Source organism: Paramisgurnus dabryanus, chromosome 12 (genome assembly GCF_030506205.2).
Source record: "Paramisgurnus dabryanus chromosome 12, PD_genome_1.1, whole genome shotgun sequence".
NCBI classification, from domain to species: domain Eukaryota; kingdom Metazoa; phylum Chordata; class Actinopteri; order Cypriniformes; family Cobitidae; genus Paramisgurnus; species Paramisgurnus dabryanus.
This window is the reverse complement of record NC_133348.1, coordinates 4,148,637-4,172,215: the sequence shown is the minus strand read 5'-3', so window position 1 is coordinate 4,172,215 and position 23,579 is coordinate 4,148,637. Positions and strand designations below refer to the sequence as shown.

The following is a 23,579-nucleotide window of genomic DNA, read 5'->3' as shown; positions in this document are numbered from 1 at the left end:
ATTGCAAAGGTCATGGGTTTGATCCCAGGAACACACAAACAATCTGATAATGTATAGGTTGAAAGCAGTGTAAGTGACTTTGGATAAAAGCATCTGCCAAATGCATAAATGTAAACGTGGATGCTTCTGCAAGAATAATAAGCATCATTTGTTTGCAGATGCCACTTGTTGATATTTTATGCTACAAGCTACTTTAAGTCTGTTTGCATAAACTTTACTCAGATGCTAATCAGTCTTAACCACCAGTGATGGTAAAATGTGCCAACATACACATTTTAATGTTTAGGTTTTGTCAGTAGCTCACCAAAGCGTGCAGCTGTGATTGACCGGAGTGGTTCTCTTAAAAAGCACTTACCCCTGTACAATAAAGCACTTTGTCATTAAAGGTGTACACTTTCCTCAAACTCCTACGTAAGTGCTTCTGTGTGATTAGTCTGTCATCAGGAGGATAGCTGTAGGTTATAAGATGCTGTCAGTAGTACTCATTCCTCAGACCTGGTATCTGCTGAAGGCACCTGTGTTGCCCGCCAAAACACAGCCTCAATTTTATATTTATTTATTACTAGGGCTGGGCATAGATTAATCTTATACAAAATAAAAGTAATTTTTTGCATAATATGAGTTTGTGCTGTGTGTAAATATTATGTATATTTAAACATGTAAATGTTTATCAAATACATTCATGAATGTGTGTGTATTTATATATACACAATAATTACAAACAGCACAAACTCATATGTTATGCAAAAAATGACTTTTATTTTGTATGAGATTAATCTAGATTAATCTATTCCCAGCCCTATTTATTACATATTTGTTTAAATTACCTTGGCTCCTTTTATATAGGTTAACATTTTAAACAATGATAAAACATAGCAACAAGCAAAATAAAATAAAACCAACAAATAAAACAAAACGTTTTGAGTAGACTATCAAAAAAGTAGCCCTCCTTTTATCCATTGTGGTAGCCCTTCCTCACAAAAAGGTTGGAGACCCCTGATCCATACTTTATTTCGCATCATGCATTATTTATACAGGTGTAAATAAAAACTACTAAGTCAAGCGTACTGTTTATCTCTAACAATGTGCTGTTATTTGGGCCCTGTTGAATAGTAGACTGGTTCTTCTGCCCTCTAGTGGTCACTTTTATGTTTGTCCTACAAAATGAAAATAACTTTTTGTACAGCCAGGGTTCAAGGTTGGTGTGCTTCCTCTCATTTCAGTTTTGAATGTTTGAGTTGCTCATTTTCATAGAAAAAAACATATGAATGATTAACATTGCCAAATTTACATGAATGTTGTATTAAATTAACTTATAAAAGTCTATATAAATTGCATCTGTATTGTTTATTGTTTGCTTTGGATAAAACAGTGAGTTTAAAGGAATAGGTCACCGAAAAATATAAACTGAATGTAAACAATAATTTTGTTCCAAATCCATGTGATTTTCTGGTACACTCTTAAAAATAAAGGTGCTTAAAAGGTTCTTTACAGTGATGCCATAGAATAACTATTTTGGGTTCCTTTAGGGGCGGTTCACATTTCGCGTCTAAAAACTTGACCGTTGGTTGGTTCTTGTCACATGACCTGCGGTGCACTTGCGGCATTCTGAAAAGTTAAAATGTTTTTAACTTGATGTGGTGAGGACGTGCCTGGAAAAAACGATCGCGTTGTGACCGTGTCGTGACCGTTATGAGCGCAAATACCATGCGCTTACATTTGAAATAACGAACTTGAAGCCGCAAAACACACAATATGTAAAATCACCCCTAAAAAATCATTCAGTCCTCATTTCTTTCTTATCTTTTAAAATCTAAAGAACTTTCACTATGAAGAACTTTTTGTGAAACAGAAAAGGTTCTTTATGGAACCATTTAGTCAAAAATGTTTTTATTTTTAAGAGTATACAGATTACAGAACACAAAATTAAATTGGCAGAATCATGCTGGTCCATGCATGCCGTTCATAATGACAATAAATTTTTTGAACAACATGAGCTTTCGCTATTTGTACTATTTCTATGATAAATAAATGTAGTTAATTGCATTTAATAAATGCACCATCCTGGTCTTTAAACAGATGATGGAGAACAGGGGGGAGAGAGCTCATCCTCAGCTGATCCACCTAAAGAGACCACAGAGGAACAGAAAGGAGAGGGTTCATAACTCGATCCAACAGTGATTGATTGGACCTTATTAGAGACTCTCATGTGATCTGCCTCCAATCCTGCCCCATTGACCAGACAACTGTTACACTCTGTGCTATGCAACATCAAGATGGACAGTCAGATATGGGCCAGTGAGAAACAACTCTTTCCTACGACAAGAATTCATTCGAAGTGTTGTTTTACAAATATTATAGTTTATTTCACAACTCAATGGCTTTGTTTGACTTTTGCCCAAAGGCTCACTGTCACAATTTTTCATAACAGTCGGCTGTATGAAATACGACCCGCTTTCCTATTTCAGAAAGATTCATTTGATTTTGAGACCACCTCTGAATGCTGATGCATAGTGGCAAAAATGTCTCTTTTTGCACAAAAAAAAGGAAATGCATTCCATTTGGTGATGTAAGTAAAGTTTTTTATCTTACAATATGTGTCTGTCCTTGTACAACACCACCACATCTGTGTTTTTTATGGTAAAAATGGTGACATTTTAGCCCGAGGATATGATTCAGTGCTTAATAACATGAAATCTATTCTCTTCTTGTAAATAGAGAATTGTACATTATATTTGCTAGTTTTGTTTAAAAGCCTTTCATTGTGCGTGTAACAACAACTGTGAACAACTGTTCGATGTTGACGTCTGTAAGCTGAAATTTGATTGTTATTTCTGCAAACATTTGTGCTCATTTCATTCTGAAATCATATTAAAGTTATGATTGTGGAGACTTGTCCTTCTTTATACTTTAAAGCTCTTAGGGATGCTGTGATTTAATTAGGAATAACCTTCTCTGTTAAAAGTCATTTTTGTGATCCATTGTTTTCTATATAAAATCATCTGATAAAATGTAAAGAACATTTTGTAAAAATATAACCTTGATATATTTAATATATCATGTCAAGATTGAAATCAATGATTCATATTAAACTTTAGATTATGAGATGTCTGGATTTCACAGACAGGGTGACATTTTGTTTTTATTATTTTTCCAGGTCATGCACTGCAAAAAATGACTTTCTTACTTAGTATTTTTGTCTTGTTTTCATTAGAAATATCAATTTTTTTAAAATTAAGATGCATTTTCTTAATGAGCAAAATGACCTACGAAAAAAGGTCTAGTTTATAGACAAAAAAATATAAATTTAAGTAAATCTAAACTTAAAACAAGCAAAAATATCTGCCAATGGGGTGAGAAAAAAAATCTCAGGGTGACATTTTGTTTTTATTATTTTTCCAGGTCATGCACTGCAAAAAATGACTTTCTTACTTAGTATTTTTGTCTTGTTTTCATTAGAAATAGCAATTTTTTTAAAATTAAGATGCATTTTCTTAATGAGCAAAATGACCTACGAAAAAAGGTCTAGTTTATAGACAAAAAAATATAAATTTAAGTAAATCTAAACTTAAAACAAGCAAAAATATCTGCCAATGGGGTGAGAAAAAAAATCTAAAAATAAGTTTTCTTTTAATTTAATTTAAATTTTCTCACACCATAGGCAGATAATTTAGCTTATTTTAAGCATTCACTTAAATTGTATCTTTTTTGTCTATAAACTAGACTTATTTTCTGTGGTTATTTTGCTCATCAAGAAAATACATCTTGATTTAAGATTTTTTTTATATTTCTTCTGAAAACAAGGCAAAAAAAAAATACACTGCAAAAAAATAATTTTCATGAGAAAATGTTCTTATAATTTTTGTCTTGTTTTCAATAAAAATATATAAAAATTCTTAATTCTTAAATTAAGATGCCTTTTCTTGATGAGCAAAACTCAACATAATAAGTCTAGTTTTTAAACCAAAAATATCAAATTTATTTTTTCTTGAATTTAGTGTGTAAGAAAATTTTTCAAAAATGACCAAAAAATCAAATGTAAGTGATTTTGTGCATAAAACAAGCAAAAAAATCTGCCAATGGGGTAAGCAAATTTTTCTTGAATTTAGTGTTTAAGAAATATGTTCAAGATTTTTTTTTGCTTACCCCATTGGCAGATTTTTTTTGCTTGTTTTATACACAAAATCACTTAAATTTGATATCTTTGGTCTAAAAACTAGACTTATTTTGTTGGGTCGTTTTGCTCATCAAGAAAAAGCATCTTAATTTAAGAATTTTAGATATTTTTACTGAAAACAAGGCAAAAATTATTTTTTGCAGTGAGATGTCTGGACATTTTGTTTTTATTATTTTTCCAGGTCATGCACTGCAAAAAATGACTTTCTTACTCAGTATTTTTGTCTTGTTTTCAGTAGAAATATCTAAAAAATTATTAAATCAAGATGTATTTTCTTGATGAGCAAAATGACCTAAGAAAATAAGTCTAGTTTATAGACAAAAAATATACAATTTAAGTGAATTTGTGCTTAAACCAAGCAAAAAAATCTGCCAATGGTGTGAGAAAAGTGAGTGTTTAAGAAAAAAAGAAAACTTATTTTTAGATTTTTTTCCCACCCTAATGGCAGATATTTTTGCTTGTTTTAAGTTTTAATTTACTTAAATTGTATATTTCAGGAATGTCATTTTTTGCAGTGTGTCATTATGTTGTAAAGCACAAGAAATATGGTTGTGCTTTAAAATTACATTTAATCCTAGCTTTTGTAGTTTTAGTTTTATGTCCCAGTGTAACCAGCAGAGGGGACTAAAGGTTTCTTTTATGATGTTACAGTAATGCAAACTAATATTAGCCTATTATCAAATAATTAAAAAATTATAATATAGGCTAATTTCATAACTTAAGTAATATATATATATATATATTTTACGTTTATGACTATAAACTAACTGGTTGTTCATAACTATAAGCATAAATACCAAAACTTTACCTATATTTAGTTATGGATATTAAAAGACAAATATATATTATGGTTATATGATGCTTACCAGTTTGTCCTGAAACCTTTTTATTAAGTTTAACAAACTCAACAACCAGTCAAATATTTCAGCTTTCACAGACAGCCAATAAGAACCCTGACTCCTCCCACTCCTTTAGTCAATGAAAAGTATTTAAGATGCTTTGCAAAAAGAAAATGTAGCTTTTAACAGGAAATCATACAAAGTGAAGTGTTTACAAAAACCTACTTAATCTCAAAATGGTAGATGCATTCTGTGGCACATGGAAACTGGTCAGCAGTGATAACTTTGATGAGTACCTGAAAGCTCTAGGTAAGTTTTAATTAATAATAGCAATAATGTTAATACTTGTTCATCATTTTCAAATGCATTGTGAAGTTATTTTTTAATGCTTGTGATTCTTTCAAAGGTGTTGGGTTTGCAGTAAGACAAGCTGCAAATGTGGTTAAACCCACGGTTATCCTCTCAAAAGAAGGGGATAAGGTTGTTTTGAAAAACCAGACTACTCTTAAGACCTCAGAGATCTCCTTCAAACTGGGCGAAGAATTTGATGAAACCACTGGAGATGGCAGGCACTGTAAAGTAAGCTCTTACAAACCTTTAAGAACGGTGCAATAACAATGAAGAGATGACTAAAGCATTCATAGACATTCATGTGTTGCTTTTCAATAGTCCACTGTGTTCATGGATGGCGACCAGTTGCTGCATGTGCAGAAGTGGGATGGAAAAGAGACCACCTTTGTCCGGGAGATCAAGGACGGAAAGCTGGTTGTTGTAAGGGTCTATATTTACAGTAGGGTGATATCGAGATTAGGACAACTTTTGACAGTCACCTCAGAGTCACAGTGTCCCAACACTGCAAAAAATGACTTTAGTATGTTTGTCTTGTTTTCAGTAGAAATATCTAAAAATTCTTAAATCAAGATGTATTTTCTTGATGAGCAAAATGACCTAAAAAATAAGTCTAGTTTTTAGACAAAAACTAAACAATATAAGTGAGTTTGTGCTTAAAACAAGCAAAATTATCTGCAAATCTGGTAAGATACTTTTTCTTAAATTAAGTGTTTAAGTAAAAAGAAAACTTATTTTTTAGATTTTTTTCTCACCCCATTGGCAGATATATTTGCTTGTTTTAAGCACAAATTTACTTAAATTTGATATTTGTGGTCTAAAAACTAGACTTATTTTCTCGGGTCATTTGCTCATCAAGAAAAAGCATCTTAATTTAAGAATTTTTTGATATTTTTACTGAAAACAAGACAAAAATACTAAGATTTTTTTTTCTTGAAAATCATTTTTTTGCAGTGTAAGGTGAATTCAGGTAGATTCACTACTTTCTTACTTAGTATTTATTTATTTTTTCAGTAGAAATATCTAAAAATTCTTAAATCAAGATGTATTTTCTTGATGAGCATTATAAGAAAAAAAGCCTAGTTTATAGACAAATATACAATTTAAGTAAATTTGTGCTTAAAACAAGCAAAACAAATCTGCCAATGGGGTAAGCAAAAAAATCTTGAACATTTTTCTCAAACACTAAATTCAAGAACAATTTGCTTACATCATTGGTATTTTTGTGCTTGTTTTATGCACAAAATCACTTAAATTTGATATTTTTGGTCTAAAAATAGACTTATTTTCTTGGGTCGTTTTGCTCATCAAGAAAAAGCATCTTAATTTAAGAATTTTTAGAAATTTTGACTGAAAACAAGACAAAAATACTAAGAATTTTTTTCTTGACAATCATTTTTTACAGTGTATGTGTTTAAATTGCTAAATTTTATATTTTGTTTGTGACATTAGACTTACTTAATTATTTTTCAACCCAATACTATATTGTTTACTGATTTTTATTTTTATTTTTAGAGAGCCACCTATGAGGGCGTAGAGACTGTGAGAACATTTGAGAAAGCATAAGTCTGAAGCATTGCATCAGGATTTCTTCATCTTCATTGGCCAGCAACAAATGTGATGGGATTTAATGCAAAATTTTGCACCAAATCTATCACGACATGGACTAGAAATATGTGAATAATTTTTTATTTACACTTTTATCATTGAGGTAATTTCTGAATATGCACATTTAATAAAGAAGCAGGGAAAGGACGACTTGTGTGTTTATTTATAAGACTTAAAGATAACTAACAGTGTTTCAAGAACAGTTTTTTTGGATCATAATTGGCTAGTTTAAAAGTCTTTATTGTGAAATGCCCCATTTTTTTTTTAAATATATGTAAAACAATTGAAATCATCTTAGTAATGTGGATGGATTAAATGGTTATAATGTAAGTTCTACTGGTTTTAAATAATGGAAACTATGATGGGTCTCTACTGTAATGTGTTGGCTACTAAGGTGAATGGGAACCAATAATACACCATGAAGCCACAAAACACATTACATAAAGGTAATAATAGTACATAAAGGAAGTAATAGTTCTTAATAGAAACCATAACAGACTTCGCAAGGGAAATAAAAAAAATTATCGAGGTAAAAATGTATTTACTGACGAAGGCTTTAGATTTGTAGAATACCCCATATGTGCGCGTGACCACAGAAGATCACGTGACCGCCGCTGTTTTTCCTGTTTTAGTTTACACGAGAGAAGTTTAATAACACAAAAAGACACGAAGCGGGTTAAACATCAGAAATGTCTTCACTCGTGACAATAGGACTGGTTATGGTGTTTCACGTGCAGATTTCTTCTTCTGTGCCGGTGAATGGGATTAAACACCTGCAAAGTAAGTGTTACATGTGTTTACTCATCAGCTGACACAGGTGTTCAGCCTGTAAAGTTTGCTTGTATTCATTAATTTGCCCTGTCGCACCCAGATACTTTGTTTGCATTTGCATTTTCTGTCATTCAGAGAGGCTATGGAGTTCACAGGGCTTCTCTATTTACATTTCACTGTGTCCTGTAATGTGTCATTATGTGCTGTCGTGCGTTGCACGTGCGAGTGTCCTGTGTCCGCCTCATGATTTTCCTTCATTTTATAATATATTAATTGATTATAAAGCTTTCTTGATAACATGTAATCCTTGATAGGGTAAATTGGGGTAAACAATTTTCCATTCATCTCACTGACAAGTTCTTCCTAAATCCCCCTTACATGTTGTTGTTGCATATATTATGTTTTGTGTCTGTATGTAGTGTTATGTCATTGTAGTAGTTTTTAACTTCCTAATTCCTCATAAACCCCAGGTAAATTCTGGCATATCTCAGACTTGCACTTGGATCCTACCTACCATGTCACAGAAGACCATACCAAAGTGTGTTTTTCCTCCAAGGGCGTTCCTGCATTGGATCCCGGGGAGTTCGGAGATTTCCTTTGTGATTCCCCTTACCAACTTATTCTTTCAGCATTAGATTATATGAAGAAAGTGGACATACAGCCTGAGTTCATTATCTGGACAGGGTATGATACAAAATGATATATGAATTGATGTTTTTGAGGCTATGAAATTTTTATTTTACTTAACATCAGATGTAGGTAATATTGGTTCTTCAGTAGAACAGTTTAGAAGTACTCGGGTGCCACTAATTTGAGTCACCAAAGCCCCTACAGCTCTTGAAAATATATTGAGGAGAAACAATCAATCTGTGTAATATACTAAACATTATTATTAACAATACAGGTATAATCTGCTTTTTTAATACCCAAGGAAATGGCACCTGAGGGTATTTTATGAATCAACAAGAACCACAAATTTTGCTAAAAATCCACTTTACTGTTTTACTGAAGAAGCCATATGTAAAATAACAGCAAATTTCATTATTTTTACCCTTTATCTTTTATTTAAAATTTGGATTTTTCATTGCAGCGACAGTCCTCCACATGTCCCCAAAGAGGAACTGTCTACTGACATTGTCATCAATGTTATTACCAACATGACTCAAACCATACAAAAGTTCTTCCCGAAATTGCCGGTTTACCCTGCCCTGGGTAACCATGACTACTGGCCACAGGTATATTAAACAGTAGGACGACAACTAGGGTTTTTAATTCAATACAAGACAAAAGCAACACACAGTTCAGGGCTCAAATAAAGGCCATAGGGGCCGTTTACAGGACACTGTTTTCAACTAAAAACGTACAAAGTCTGGTCTGACATGCATAATACAGCGTTTTAATTGTTTTTGCTGTTCTGTATGAACTAGGATTGTTTTAACAATGTTGTGGTCTGTACGTGAAATGCACAAATGCCTTAACCCTTGCTGTCAGTATTTTCTAATGCATAAAATCTTTTCAGGATCAGGATCCAACATCTGAAAATAAGATTTATGATGCTGTAACCCAACTTTGGCAGTTGTGGTTAAGTCCAGAAGCTATACCGACTTTGCTAAAAGGTAACGTATATGATACTACATATATAAATATTTTTTATATTTATAGGCCGTATTTGAAGGCAAATGACATCACCGGGCCGCGAAGAAGGCTGTCTCAGTTCGAAGGCTCCTTCACATACAAGCCTCCAAATGGCCTTTTTCTCCCTGAAACCAAGATCCATATATGTATCCCTCACAGCGGGTGCATCCCAATTCGAGGTCTGGATCCTTTTAAGGCTGCAGACTTTGAAGGCAAGAAAGCGAACTGAAATGTAGACGGTATAGCTAACGGGGGGAGTTGTGTCATTTGCAGATATTTTTTTATTTTATTTTAGAAAGTATAACACTTGATGCAGAGCAACAGTATGTATAATTCACCAACCTTAAAAATATACAAAAGCAAAACGCAACACGTACAATATTGCAGCAATAATATTAATTCACATCACCAAAACATAATTTATAATAATAAAACAGTGACAAGGACCTTTAATTTGCAAAATATACACTTTTTTAACTTCAGTTTTGAATGTTTATTTCAAAATACCCAAGAGTCAGACGTCACGGGCACGCATTGAATCTTGGGAAAGCCAAGGTTGTGAAGGATAAATTTGTGGATCCTTGGTTTCAGGGGGAAAAGGAGCCACATTTGAAGGCTTGTATGTGAAGGAGCCTTCGAATTGGGACAGCCTTCGGTGACGTCATTTCCCTTCAGCCACCAGGCTGCAAGGAGCAGGGTTGGAGACCCCTGGTAAATAGAGTTAAAACCAAGACTGGAAAGGGGGGGGGGGGGCGTGGGGAGACGGAGTCTGTGGAGTGAATTTCGAGTGAAATTTTTTTTTAAAAAGGTTTGTGTGACTCAAATACTCAATAAAACATTGGAAACTTGGAATGTAATGTTAAACCCATCTAAGAAATCATCTAAAATTACCCCTCCACACTAGAGTCTGCCATTTCCAGCCCTGATTAAAACGCATCCTTTTTTAGTTTCTAGTCTTTTCAACCTGGTCAGGCAGGATTTAGGCATTTGACAGACGCATTATCCAAAGCAACTGAAAGTGCTTCCACAGATATTTATCAGTAAGTGTGTTCCTAGAAATCAAACCCTTGACCTTTGCTATTGCAATGCTTTTTATACTGTACAACGGACCAGCTAATCTCAGCTTGTGCATGATAGGAGATCAGCCCAGGTCAGGCTTGTTTAAATAGATTTTCAGCCAGCTAAATTTGTTTCTGTTTATTGTGAAGGTGGCTTTTACTCCCATGTGATCAAACCTGGTCTCCGTCTTGTGAGTCTCAACACAAACCTGTACTACAGTCCTAATAAAGTGACGGTGAATATGAGCGACCCCGCCGGGCAGCTTCAATGGCTGCAGGACACGTTGGAATTGTCAAGGCAGAAGATGGAGAAAGTGAGACCTGAGAGATGTTTTATTACATTTTAAAAGAAAAGTCCTTACTTGACTGATCATATTAGACTGTAAATTAACTGATGCATAGTTGTATGTCCATGTAGATCAACGGTTCTCAAATTTTTCAAAATGTGCCCCCTTACTGTATGTAGGTGCCCCCTCACCTAAAAAATTGTATATGTCTAATTTGACATATTAAATGATACAATGTAGTACTGTTCATTAGTAGCCTAATTTTTCTGAGGTTTCATTTTATGATAAATTAATGTATAAATTGGGCCCCCCGGCACCATCTTGCGCCCCCCAGTTTGAGAAACACTGATGTAAGTAATGTCAGCATTTATATGAGGTGAAAACTGACTGTTACCTCTCTCTCTTCTCTTCCATTGAGGTATATGTTATCGCTCACGTCCCAATTGGTTACCTACCTTATGCCACAAATACAACAGCCATGCGAGAAATCCACAACGAACAACTAGTGAAGATATTTCGCAACTACAGTGATGTCATTCAGGGGCAATTCTACGGTCACACTCATAGAGACAGCATAATGGTTCTGTTGGATCAACAAGGTAATGCATTTAATATGTTATGCATTATTATTATTTTATAAAATGTCTGTGGTCTTCATCAGATACCCCTGTCTTATTTGCTCACACCTGGGTGATTCTCACGAAAATAGACTTATGAGGTGTCATGAAACATTTTGAAAAAAAGGAAATGCTATCAAAATAAGAAGCATACAGTTACGGGGAACATTTTCTTTCCCCAATGTGTCCATGACTGGATTTTGGTTCTTTGACATGGAAATATTTATGATAAAAAATCTAAAAAAAATAAAAAGCTTCAGTGCATGTTATACTATAGACATTTAAAGTAAAGAAACATGTGGTATTTGGTGATCATTGGTAAATGTAGAGACAATAATAAGGAATATAAATGTGTCCAAGACCAATTTTCTCATCATCCGCAACAATTTTCAATCAATGTTTAAGCTCTCAAGGAACTAACATAAAAAAAAATTGTTGGAAGGGACATAATTGCCTGTGACACTCAAGATGGCTACCAGGTAAGCAAAGACAAAAGTAAAAATGTTGTTTGTCATAGTACCTAGACAACTTTTTAGTTCTCATTACCGAAACATGAGTTTGTAACTGCATATATTTAATGTAATATCATTTTGCAGTAATGATAATTTTTGATAATGATAATCTAAAAAATTTAAAGAATTTAAAATCCTCTAAAAATAATGGTTATATTAAGTTCAGACATTAATCTTATATGTGCAAAAAAAAAATTGGCTTCAATGGCTTTTACAAATCTGATGCTGGGCACCTTTTAAGTCTGGGTTTCGTGAGAATCACCCACCTGTGTCATTCTAAACATGTACGTTATTGCTTTATCCTGTAAAACAAAACAAAAAAAATCACAAAAATTCCTTTAAAACAATTAATCCAAATTCTTGTATAATTTATTTACCTTCATGCCATTTCAGATGTTCATAACTTCCTTTTTCAATGGAAAAAACGTAAATAATAGTGACAATAATTAAACAAGCAAGAACCAGTGATGTTCAGGGTTATTAATGTGCCATCATCTTTATGTTGCATTGGATATCAATTGCTAAATAAGCTTACAATAATAAACAATAAAGGAAGACATACTGCATGTTAAGTCTTTTGGTTTACTTTTTGTTATATGAATGTGAGCTTCACCATGTTGACTCTTAACATTACAGCATATTAATATAAAATAATTTGTTTGTGCACTAAAGAAAGTAAGTCAGATACATCTGGGATGGTATGATGGTGAGAAAATTATAAGAGAATTTTCATATGTGGTGAACTAGGATACCACATTTTGTTTTTCATTTTGGCACAAGGCTGCAAGTTGTCATAATCATGTATCATCCATGCATTCATTCAAAGGGAACCCAGTGAACTCCATATTTGTCACACCTGCTGTTACACCCATCAAAAGTGTAGCAGAGCCATATTCAAACAACCCTGCTGTCCGCGCCTATCTGTACAACCCGCAGGATTTTGGTTTGCTGGTAAGTATCCACCTGCCAGCGAGTACTACGTCGATTAATGCTAACATCAATTATAGTGCCCATAGTATTAAGATTTAATAGTTGAAAGCTAAATGTTTGGTTTATTGTAATAGATAAAAATGGGCTTTTGTTTAACATTACACCACTGCTGTTTCTCTTTCTAAAGCACTTCCTGTTTCTGAATGATTAGTGGTGGTGTCAATTGTAATGACATGTTGCATTTTAGGTTTAAAAAATGCTCTCTCTCTTCCTGTAAAGGATATTTGGCAGTACTACTTAAATCTCACAGAAGCCAACATGGAAAAAAGGTCAGAGTGGAAGCTGGAATACATCATGACCGAAGCGTTTGATATCGATGACATTCAGCCCCACAACTTGCATGAACTTGCCCTTAGGTTAGCGCAGCCACAGAGCAAAGCTTTTCACGAGTATTTTACCCACTTCATGGTGAGTTATGACTTGAACATCACATGCCAGGGTTACTGCCAGACGCTTCAGGTTTGTGCTGTTCAGTTTTTAGATAAAGAGTCTTACTCCGAGTGTGTTGTGAAAACAAACGGACAATCAAACTATATAAGTGGAGAATTTTAAGAAGATTTTTTAAAATCAGGGACCTTAAAGGTGCAGTGTGTAAATTTAGCGGCATCTAGTGGTGAGGTCAAATTGCAAAAAAGAAAATGTCTCAGTCCACTGCTCATTCCTCACTTTTTAAAAGCATAGAGAAGCTACGGTAGCCACCACAGGACAAACACGTCACCATCAGAGACAATTTAGTAAGCAAAGTTTGTCTATTTAAGTCTTCTGTAGAAACATGGCGGCACAAAATGGCGACTTCCCTGTGCTTATTTTAAGGTAATAAAAACACAATGATTCATTAGAAAAGGTCTTTATAAACCACTGAAAATATAGTTATGTAGATTATATTGCATTTCTGTCAATTGATTTTTCTAAAAGTTACACACTGCACCTTTAATGAAGGACAACAATAAAAGGGTAAATCTCAGGAAAAGTGTCCAGTTTATGTTTCACCTCAAAATCGAAACAACCGAATAAGCAAATTTGCAATATTAAGCAAATTTGCAATATTAAGTAATGTTGTAACAGTTACGCAAGTTTCCCCTCCAAATTTTAATTTACTGTAATGCGTCTCTATTTGCTCACAGAAATTTGTACACATTTTACGATAAAAATATACAAAAATGTATGATTATAATTTAAAAAACATTAATGAAACCCAACCACTAACCTCAACATCACAGGGGTGAAAGCAAATCATACAAAAAGGTACAAATGTGGTCGTTCGAATTAATACAATTTGTAATACGTCCTTACTGCCATGAAACTGGGCCGGGTGTTTCTACAGAAACAGTATTTTATTTACTGTATATTATTTACAGTAAATTGCAAATGCAATAATTTAAAAAAAAAAGTTTTAATCAGGATAAATATTTTTTTATTTTTGGTATTATTTTATTATTATGCTTTTATTCTCTGTGGAGGTTTGGGGTTGAAATATGACAGTACATGACAAGTTTTGATATATTCATTGATAAAATACTAATTCAAAGGCACTTTAAAATCAAATAACTTTCAAATGATTGTAATACATTTTTATATACTGTTTACAGTAAGTGCTGTGTTGATTCTGCACTTGATTTAAATAATTTTTGGTAAATAAGTAAATGTAAGAATAAAGAATTACATATTAGATTATTTGTTTATCATTCAAGATTTTGTAAGCCTGCTGCTGAAAATATATATTTTTTAACTAATCCTTAATTTTACTTAACCAGTTAACTGCTACTGACAGTTAACTGTTATTGTACAACTTCCTTTGCACAATAAAATGTTGAAAGTTTGTGTTGTGCCTTTAACAACTTCATTTTTCAAAACGCTGCACTAACTGTTTGATAATTTGTTGAATCTCCCAAGTACTTTACCACCATGACTTACAGTGCATTCAAGGTAATTTTTATGAGTATGTGTGTTCCCTAAGATTAAAGCCATGTCCGTTTGTGTTGCCAGCGTAATGCTACCAACGGAGCTCAAGGAAAACATTTAAGTAATGTAGTACTTAAAAATGAAGTACTTAAAAGAAAACACCACAGTTTTTCAATATTTTACTATGTGCTTACCTCAACTTAGATGAATTAATAATACATACCTATCTTTATTCAATGCGTGCACTTAATCTTTGTACAGCGTGTTGTGAATGTGTTAGCATTTAGCCTAGCCCCATTCATTCCTATGGCTCCAAACAGGGATGCATTTAGAAGCAACCAAACACTTCCATGTTTTCCCTATTTAAACACTGTTACATGAGTAGTTACACGAGTTAGTATGGTAGCACAAAATAAAACTTTTGTTTTGAGCCATATGAATGAATGGGGCTAGGCTAAATGCTAACACATTCATAAAGCGCTGTACAAAGATTAAAAGTGCACGCACTGAAAAAAGATAGGTATGTATTAATTTATCTAAGTTGAGGTAAAAACATAGTAAAATAAAAATAACATTTTCCTTTAAAAGTTTGTACTAGAGCAAAAGTTACTATTGTACTGTTTGCATCCCTAGTACACTCAACCCCCTCAGTGGGTAAATATCTGCCCACGGCCTCTACTAAGAGCTTTTCCTGAGTTCATTCGTCTGGACCTCCAGCTTATGTGTTCATTGGCATTCAAGTGCTGCACTGTCTTTGACTCACAAGAGTTTGTGGGAAGGATTGCGGAGGCATTGACACAGAGATAACAGTGGCAGGTTGCTTTAAAGACCGGCTAAGATGCTCTATGAACGTGAATCAGTGTTCTGCCAATCGTGTGCCCCTACAGAGGCTCATCTGTAACTGGGACGGGTCAATATTTGCCCCGCAGTACTGGCGGCACTTAAGAAGGGATGGCCTTTTTGTAACACGGGCCACACAGGGCTATTGCTGAGGTGGGCCAAACTTTGATAGATGCATAAATCTACAAAAGCTTTTGTGTTATGGAATTGATGGGTTGGGAGATATTGCACTTGCTTGCCCTGCAACACAGCGGTCGTAAACGTAAACTTTAAACGAATGCAATTTTGTGAAGTGAAACAAACATAGAACAGGACCATGGACCAAAAAAACAGTCATAAGTCACACAGGTATGTTTGTTGCAATAGCCAACCATACATTGTATGGGTCAGATTTATAATTTTTTGTGTCAAAAATCATGTTCCATGAAGATATTTTGTAAATTTCCTACCATAAATATATAAAATATGTATTTACAGTCTTGTTCAAAATAATAGCAGTACAATGTGACTAACCAGAATAATCAAGGTTTTTAGTATATTTTTTATTGCTACGTGGTAAACAAGTTACCAGTAGGTTAGTAGATTCTCAGAAAACAAATGAGACCCAGCATTCATGATATGCACGCTCTTAAGGCTGTGCAATTGGGCAATTAGTTGAATTAGTTGAAAGGGGTGTGTTCAAAAAAATAGCAGTGTGGCATTCAATAACTGAGGTCAGCAATTTTGTGAAGAAACAGGTGTGAATCAGGTGGCCCCTATTTAAGGATGAAGCCAACACTTGTTGAACATGCATTTGAAAGCTGAGGAAAATGGGTCGTACAAGACATTGTTCAGAAGAACAGCTTACTTTGATTAAAAAGTTGATTGGAGAGGGGAAAACCTATAAAGAGGTGCAAAAAATGATAGGCTGTTCATCTAAAATGATCTCCAATGCCTTAAAATGGAGAGCAAAACCAGAGAGACGTGGAAGAAAACGGAAGACAACCATCAAAATGGATAGAAGAATAACCAGAATGGCAAAGGCTCAGCCAATGATCACCTCCAGGATGATCAAAGACAGTCTGGAGTTACCTGTAAGTACTGTGACAGTTAGAAGACGTCTGTGTGAAGCTAATCTGTTTTCAAGAATCCCCCGCAAAGTCCCTCTGTTAAAAAAAAGGCATGTGCAGAAGAGGTTACAATTTGCCAAAGAACACATCAACTGGCCTAAAGAGAAATGGAGGAACATTTTGTGGACTGATGAGAGTAAAATTGTTCTTTTTGGGTCCAAGGGCCACAGGCAGTTTGTGAGACGACCCCCAAACTCTGATTTCAAGCCACAGTGAAGACAGTGAAGCATGGAGGTGCAAGCATCATGATATGGGCATGTTTCTCCTACTATGGTGTTGGGCCTATTTATCGCATACCAGGGATCATGGATCAGTTTGCATATGTTAAAATACTTGAAGAGGTCATGTTGCTCTATGCTGAAGAGGACATGCCCTTGAAATGGTTGTTTCAACAAGACAATGACCCAAAACACACTAGTAAACGGGCAAAGTCTTGGTTCCAAACCAACAAAATTAATGTTATGGAGTGGCCAGCCCAATCTCCAGACCTTAATCCAATTGAGAACTTGTGGGGTGATATCAAAAATGCTGTTTCTGAAGCAAAACCAAGAAATGTGAATGAATTGTGGAATGTTGTTAAAGAATCATGGAGTGGAATAACAGCTGAGAGGTGCCACAAGTTGGTTGACTCCATGCCACACAGATGTCAAGCAGTTTTAAAAAACTGTGGTCATACAACTAAATATTAGTTTAGTGATTCACAGGATTGCTAAATCCCAGAAAAAAAATGTTTGTACAAAATAGTTTTGAGTTTGTACAGTCAAAGGTAGACACTGCTATTTTTTTTAACACACCCCTTTCAACTAATACCCCAATTGCACAGCCTTAAGAGCGTGCATATCATGAATGCTGGGTCTTGTTTGTTTCCTGAGAATCTACTGAACCTACTGGTAACTTGTTTGCCACGTAGCAATAAACAATATACTAAAAACCTTGATTATTCTGGTTAGTCACATTGTACTGCTATTATTTTGAACAATACTGTATCTTTAGTAATTTGTGTGGCTAAGGACTTTATTTAAACCACTTTAAAGGTGATTTTCTCAATATTTTGATTTTTTTTCACCCTCAGATCCCAGATTTTCAAATATTTGTATCTTGTTGCTATGCAACTAAACCGGTAGCTGTATATTGTATTGAAAAGCAACACAATTTAGTGGCACTGTGACAACCACAGTACAGGCATAATGACAATATGATATTAATAAATACCACTTACCATTTATAAGTTAATTGTACTTCATCAACGATGATGCCTAGCAGGTTGGTCAGAAAAATCAGGCTAACAATGTACTATACACTCTTAAAAGTGAATGGTCCTAAAACGGTTCCTTGCGGTGATGCCATTTAAGGAACCATTTCTTATCATCCAAAGAACCATTCAGTCAAAGATTCCTAAATCAACCAGTTTCTTACTGACTATTTATACAAAGCAAAACCTAAGATAAAGTATTTCTGGATGTTTAAAATAAATTTCACAACTTTAAAACCACCGAAGAATCCATTCTTTGCTATGAGTGTCAAACATCCTTTGATGTTTCTCATGTCTTTAGAGTGTAATTGTAAGAAGTTAGTAGCCGATTAGCTAATTATTGATATATTCAGTCAGATATATTCAGCTAGACTGGCAGTCCTGTGTCTGCTTTAAAAGTTAAAGAACTTTAAAAGGAAAGGTCAATGCTGGAGACCGGTGTGGGTCAACCAGCAATGATTACAGAGCCTCATTACGCCTCCGTAAACTCTCATTTAGTGTTGCGTCTGCTCAACCTACTGCACTATTTAAGCTGTGGGTTACTGTCATGATTGTGTAACCACGCCGGCCCCCCGTGGATTCAGAATTCATGGAATATAGTGGTTAATTTTATGACAGCATGAACGTTCTTTGAAAAGCTGGGATTACAAACCGCTCGATTAGATTCAGGACAGAAACTACTTGAGCCCTTAACCTGATGGCTTCATGGGATCCACTAGAGGACCTCGACAAACTCAAGATGACTTAAAATGATTTACATTAAGACAAAACATTCATTAATATAAGCTTAAACACTAGATTAAACTACAAATAATAAAAATAAAGTTTGGTTATTTGTATAACAAATGTACATCTTTTTAGTTATGCCACAGCATCAAGCAGGCTCCTCATTGGTTAACACGGCGCGAAAATCTGCCAAAGTTAAATGTTCAACTCTGGTGTCAGCCGCAAATTCGCGTCAAATGCAAAATACACAAAATGCACCATTCGCGCGTACCGCGCCAGGTGCTCAATTTGTGCGAACTAGACGCTAAACGCCTCATTCGCGCTGCGCGTCTGCGCGTCCTCGCATCTTCAAGCTTTGTTTATACTCGCGCTTTGGTCCGCAACGCAAGCCTCCGCAGATCGCGCGCGCGTCTCACCAAACAGACGAGGCGTTTATAGTTGACGCGCTCGCTGTTGCACTATTTTTTGAACCACCAGGGGGCGACGCGAGCAATAAAGTCAAAAACAAACACAAAGAAGAGGATAGAAGAAATCGTCCGCTGGAACAACCCTGGTGCTTTTAACATCAGAGTTTGATATATATAAATATGAGAACATGAATAAAACAACAATCTTTTAAATATGTCTTTATTAAACATGATCATTTCATTAACGTTTTTTACTAAACAAACAGTACAGGTATCTTAAGGTTTGTATTTTATTCCTCGTCTAGAGGTTCATTCAATACAAATATAAGCCAAACATTCTGAATCATGTAAAAGAATTCGTGTTTTAAACTGCAAAGTTTCCATACTTTACTTACAGAGTGTCAGATAAATATATACATTGTTTTGCTTGGATTGATCAAAGAGATACGTCACAGGCTTGCCTGCTCGGACAGAATCGCCTCGAGTTCGGTCATTTTCGGATGCGGAGCCGCGCGGAAAGTTACAAAAAATGCCGTGCACAGCGCCACGCGAAATGGGGTCTCACTCCGCATTGACGTCATTTCTGCCGCGCGCAGTATAAAAGTATAAAAATAGCTTCACAGTGACTTAACATTGAAATCACTCACGCTTTATGCTGAGTTTACACCAACCGCGTTTCGGGCGTCAAAATCGCGTCTACCGCGTGTGGTTTTCCGCTTGAACAAGTTGGATGCATTCGCGCGTGTAGAGCGGAGTAGACGCGCGGGAAAAGCAAGCATTTGACGCACGTCAGAGACAAACTCCGCTTCTTGTGGGAGGGGCAAGTGCTATGCAGTTGTCTGTTTGCAAGCTGGCTGATGTTGATTGTGCATTTATCGAGAGAGTTACCAGTTTGTATTTGGTAACCTTACTATAGGGGGGAAATAAACGATGGGGGTCGATAAACGTCACGTGACTCAAAAGTGAAGTGTGTATTACAATTACCAGGTTGCCCAGTGTCCTCACTGACACTCTTCCAAGCGAGGTCCTTTTTATTCCTGTCTCCTCTATAGAAATAAGAACTTGTGTCGTATAGCTCCGGGTGATTTCTTATGGACAATATCAAGCGTTGGTTGAATGAGTGACTCCGGGTGGGGCTGCCACCACAGCAGCAAGCAGGCTCCTGATTGGTTAACGCGGCGCGAAATTCCACCAAAGTTCACATTTTTCAACTCTGGCGTCAGCCGCAAATTCGCGTGATCCGCAAAATGCACAAAAAGCACCATTCGCGTGTACCGCGCACAACGCTCAATTCGCGCCTTTTCCCTGTGGATTACTGTCATGATTGTGTAACCACGCCGGCCCCCGTGGATTCAGAATTCATGGAATATAGTGGTTACCTTCTGACGCGCGTCAATGCGTCTTTACATTGACTTAACATTAAAATCACTCGCGCTTCACGCCTCTACCGCGGTTGGTGTAAACGCAGCATTACGCCTCTACCGCGGCTGGTGTAAACGCAGCATAACAGAGTTAAAACAATACGGTTCATTATGTAAGATCTTTATACTCCACCGATAACATAGTTCTGTATATTGTATTGCATTTCTGTAAAGAGATCCTTCTTAAAGTTACACAATGCACCTTTAAGGAATAGACTAATTGAAACTAATTTTGGATTTATTTAAAGACTGCTTCAGCTATGTAGCAGCTTTAGCTTTATTCTGTTGCACTTTTCTTGAAAAAGTCAGATGAGACCAGTGCCATTACCCAAGGGATTTGTGAACGATTTAAGCCAACCACACTTGCACTGAAAACAGGTTTCATCATCTAAAAACCTTTGGCCCATTTTCAAGTCTTCGGAAAATCAATACCAATATTTATTTAGTATACTGGACAAAATGCAAATCTGCATGCAGCGCCAGTAGAAAATTATCTATTCTATCTGACTTTTTTGTCATCACTTAAATGTTTCAAAGCTATTTTACTTCTTTTTATCTCCTTGTTTTGATAACAATAAAGCTGTATTAGTCTTTTGTATTGTGATTCCAACAAAATGTTCTCCTTTACTGTGATTTACAAATGATTTTTGCATTTATTTAAACAAATCATTAAAAAACGGTCCAAAACAACGATTCTTTTGGAGATCACTTGTTGCATAATAACTTGTTTGCAATCAAAAGAGAAACCAGCAACCAATCAGATTTTACATAGTTGCAAGACAAAGACCCAAATAGTCATCTACAAAAGGTCATGCATTCTTACTTTTTTTAATAATATAAACCATATGTACTAGTATATTTCTTTTAACTGAGAATGAACAGGTCTGCGTTAAATGCTTTGCTTTAGATCTTATCTGTACTTGAATTTCACTCTTGTTTGTTCAATCAAATGCAAATATGCTGGTCTTCCAGTCTCACAAACTTGACCCAGTATGTGAAAACTCAGCCAAAGTCATTTGTTTGTGATTTACTGTTTAGATCCTACATAAAGCAAAGATCATTCTGTATTAATACAACCTTGATATCTTGAATATTGAGGTAATGTCAAAGATGAAAATGTGAAATGGATGAAATTCAAACTTTGATGCTCCTTTGATGACTTATTTCATGAACCGGGTCACAAATGGTACTGCATTATTCACAGTAGTATGTAAATATAGCATATATAGTTTGAACTTATATTATACTTTAACTGGGGACATTCATTGAGTTTGCACGTACAGTAAATGTACCTTTAGTAGCAGGCATGTTGAGTCATGTAGACATTTTTGATTACAAGCACTGCACAGTTTCAGTTGCGGTGTTGTGGCATTTTTGGTTACACAAACTCAGTCAAGTGTGACATAAATCACTTCCTTTTTCAGATCTTTCCTCTTTTGTCAGATGCAATGCAGAAGTGTGCATGACTGAGACGTCTGACTCCAGATCAGTGACTGTCAAAAACATACAGTAAGTCCAGGGACATTTACGGTAGCTTTTTTACAGTGTGCATTGTCAGTGGTTTTCAATCTTGTCCCAGAGGATCCACTGCTGTCTTCCTTAACTGACACCCAGTTCTGTGGATCCCTCCATTTATGAGCTGATGATCTAAATTGCGTGTGATATATAAGGGTGACATGCAAAATGTGAAGAGCATTGGGTCCCCTGGGAACAGTTTGAAAATGACTGGTCTAGACCAGCCGTGACCATGCAGTTTTTAAAAGCTTATTTGCTTTTAAAGTGAAAGGTTTCCATCTATTCTCGCTGCTTAATGAACAGTCTCACTTTTATTCATTGCTTTAAAGGAGATTTAGGTGCATATAAAGGAACAGCTTACTCACTGTCATGTCTTTTTTTAAATAAAATTAAAAAAATCCTTTATGGGTGAACTTTCCCCTTAAACAAGCAAACACGCTTTGTTTGTGCTTTATTTATACGGTTTAATTATATTTCACATTGACTGATGAGATTATAGGATGAATAAAGAATTTCCAGTTTGCTTGTTCAATGCACTAAAATCTCATGTGGCTGTTCAAAGGTATAGGCCACCACCTGCTTTGTGTTTTAACAAAGTTTTAATGACCATATTTATTTTACCCTCTCTTTATTGAGATACAAACATAAATACTGGAAATAGTCCTGAGGTCATTAAATCAGAATTAGAAATTAGGGTGTCAAATTTTTAATAATAGTTCCTGCTATTGCAATTGTTCACACTTTATAATTGTATTCAGTTTTTTTTACCACTGCTTACACATTTCCTGTATTGTCTTTATTGTATTTTCTAGAGACTTAAAAATATTATATATGGTCATTATGACATTGCAAAAACAACAAATCTAATGGTGACATGGTGGCCTTTTGCACAGTGCTGCTGTGTAACAATATAGGTGTAAATGCATCTTTCTCTCCACTGATATAAAGCTAAATATTTACATTTCTTAAGAATATGATAAATGCCTATACAAAACCTATAACAGTGTCATGCTAATGTGGGTTGGGTTGGCATGGCATTGCTATAAAGTCACGATGAGTTAGCTTGTGTGGTTTATGGGTCAGTGATGTGACGTTAATTATTTTGTGTATGTATGGTTCAATTAAGTGTAAAAGGGTAAAATTTCAAAATAAATTTGCAGATAACTTGCATACATTCTCTTTTTTGAGCACCAAGTCTAAAATTTCTGGTTTTATTTCATTTTGAAAGAATATTTGGGGGATAATTGCAAAAATGTCAATGTGGTGTAACCAGTCTGTGTCAATTGGTGTAACTAGTATTTTTTTACATTAAAATATATTCATAAAAAAATGTAGAATAAAATATAATCATTTAGTTTAGTGCAATATGATTTTTTCACATACGGTTTTACATAATTTGTCGAAGATTCTTTAGAAAACAGAGCTGTTTTCAGCAAATGTCAGGACAAATATTGCAAAAACGCATTAAAATTTACATTTAGAAATAATTAATAAAATAATATTTTTAAATGATTTTTTTTGGGATGATTACACATGCCATAAAGGTGTATAAAATATTTAACATT

General features: G+C 34.9%; 3 protein-coding genes across 5 annotated transcripts in view; all 3 read left to right on the top strand.

The window, feature by feature from the left end:
- The window catches only part of pkib (protein kinase (cAMP-dependent, catalytic) inhibitor beta), a 53,583-nt gene extending 51,090 nt beyond the window's left edge, over window positions 1-2,493 (top strand). For all 3 annotated transcript variants that reach the window (XM_065256231.2, XM_065256230.2, XM_065256233.2), the window contains one exon: window positions 2,080-2,493. In XM_065256231.2, the coding sequence (XP_065112303.1) occupies window positions 2,080-2,165 (86 nt within the window). In that variant the 3' untranslated portion in view covers window positions 2,166-2,493. The remainder of the gene's footprint in view (window positions 1-2,079) is intronic.
- A 2,679-nt stretch (window positions 2,494-5,172) lies between these two features.
- Window positions 5,173-7,119, top strand: fabp7b (fatty acid binding protein 7, brain, b). The gene is made up of 4 exons (XM_065256229.2): window positions 5,173-5,325; window positions 5,423-5,595; window positions 5,686-5,787; window positions 6,880-7,119. The coding sequence occupies exons 1-4, from the start codon at window positions 5,253-5,255 to the stop codon at window positions 6,928-6,930; spliced, it is 399 nt and encodes a 132-aa protein (XP_065112301.2). The 5' UTR covers window positions 5,173-5,252; the 3' UTR covers window positions 6,931-7,119.
- Window positions 7,120-7,560: 441 nt separating this feature from the next.
- smpdl3a (sphingomyelin phosphodiesterase acid like 3A) lies at window positions 7,561-14,699 on the top strand. Its single transcript, XM_065256228.2, has 8 exons — window positions 7,561-7,752; window positions 8,214-8,427; window positions 8,834-8,978; window positions 9,263-9,359; window positions 10,587-10,750; window positions 11,142-11,322; window positions 12,679-12,803; window positions 13,062-14,699. The coding sequence occupies exons 1-8, from the start codon at window positions 7,662-7,664 to the stop codon at window positions 13,392-13,394; spliced, it is 1,350 nt and encodes a 449-aa protein (XP_065112300.2). The 5' UTR covers window positions 7,561-7,661; the 3' UTR covers window positions 13,395-14,699.
- Window positions 14,700-23,579: the final 8,880 nt, after the last annotated feature.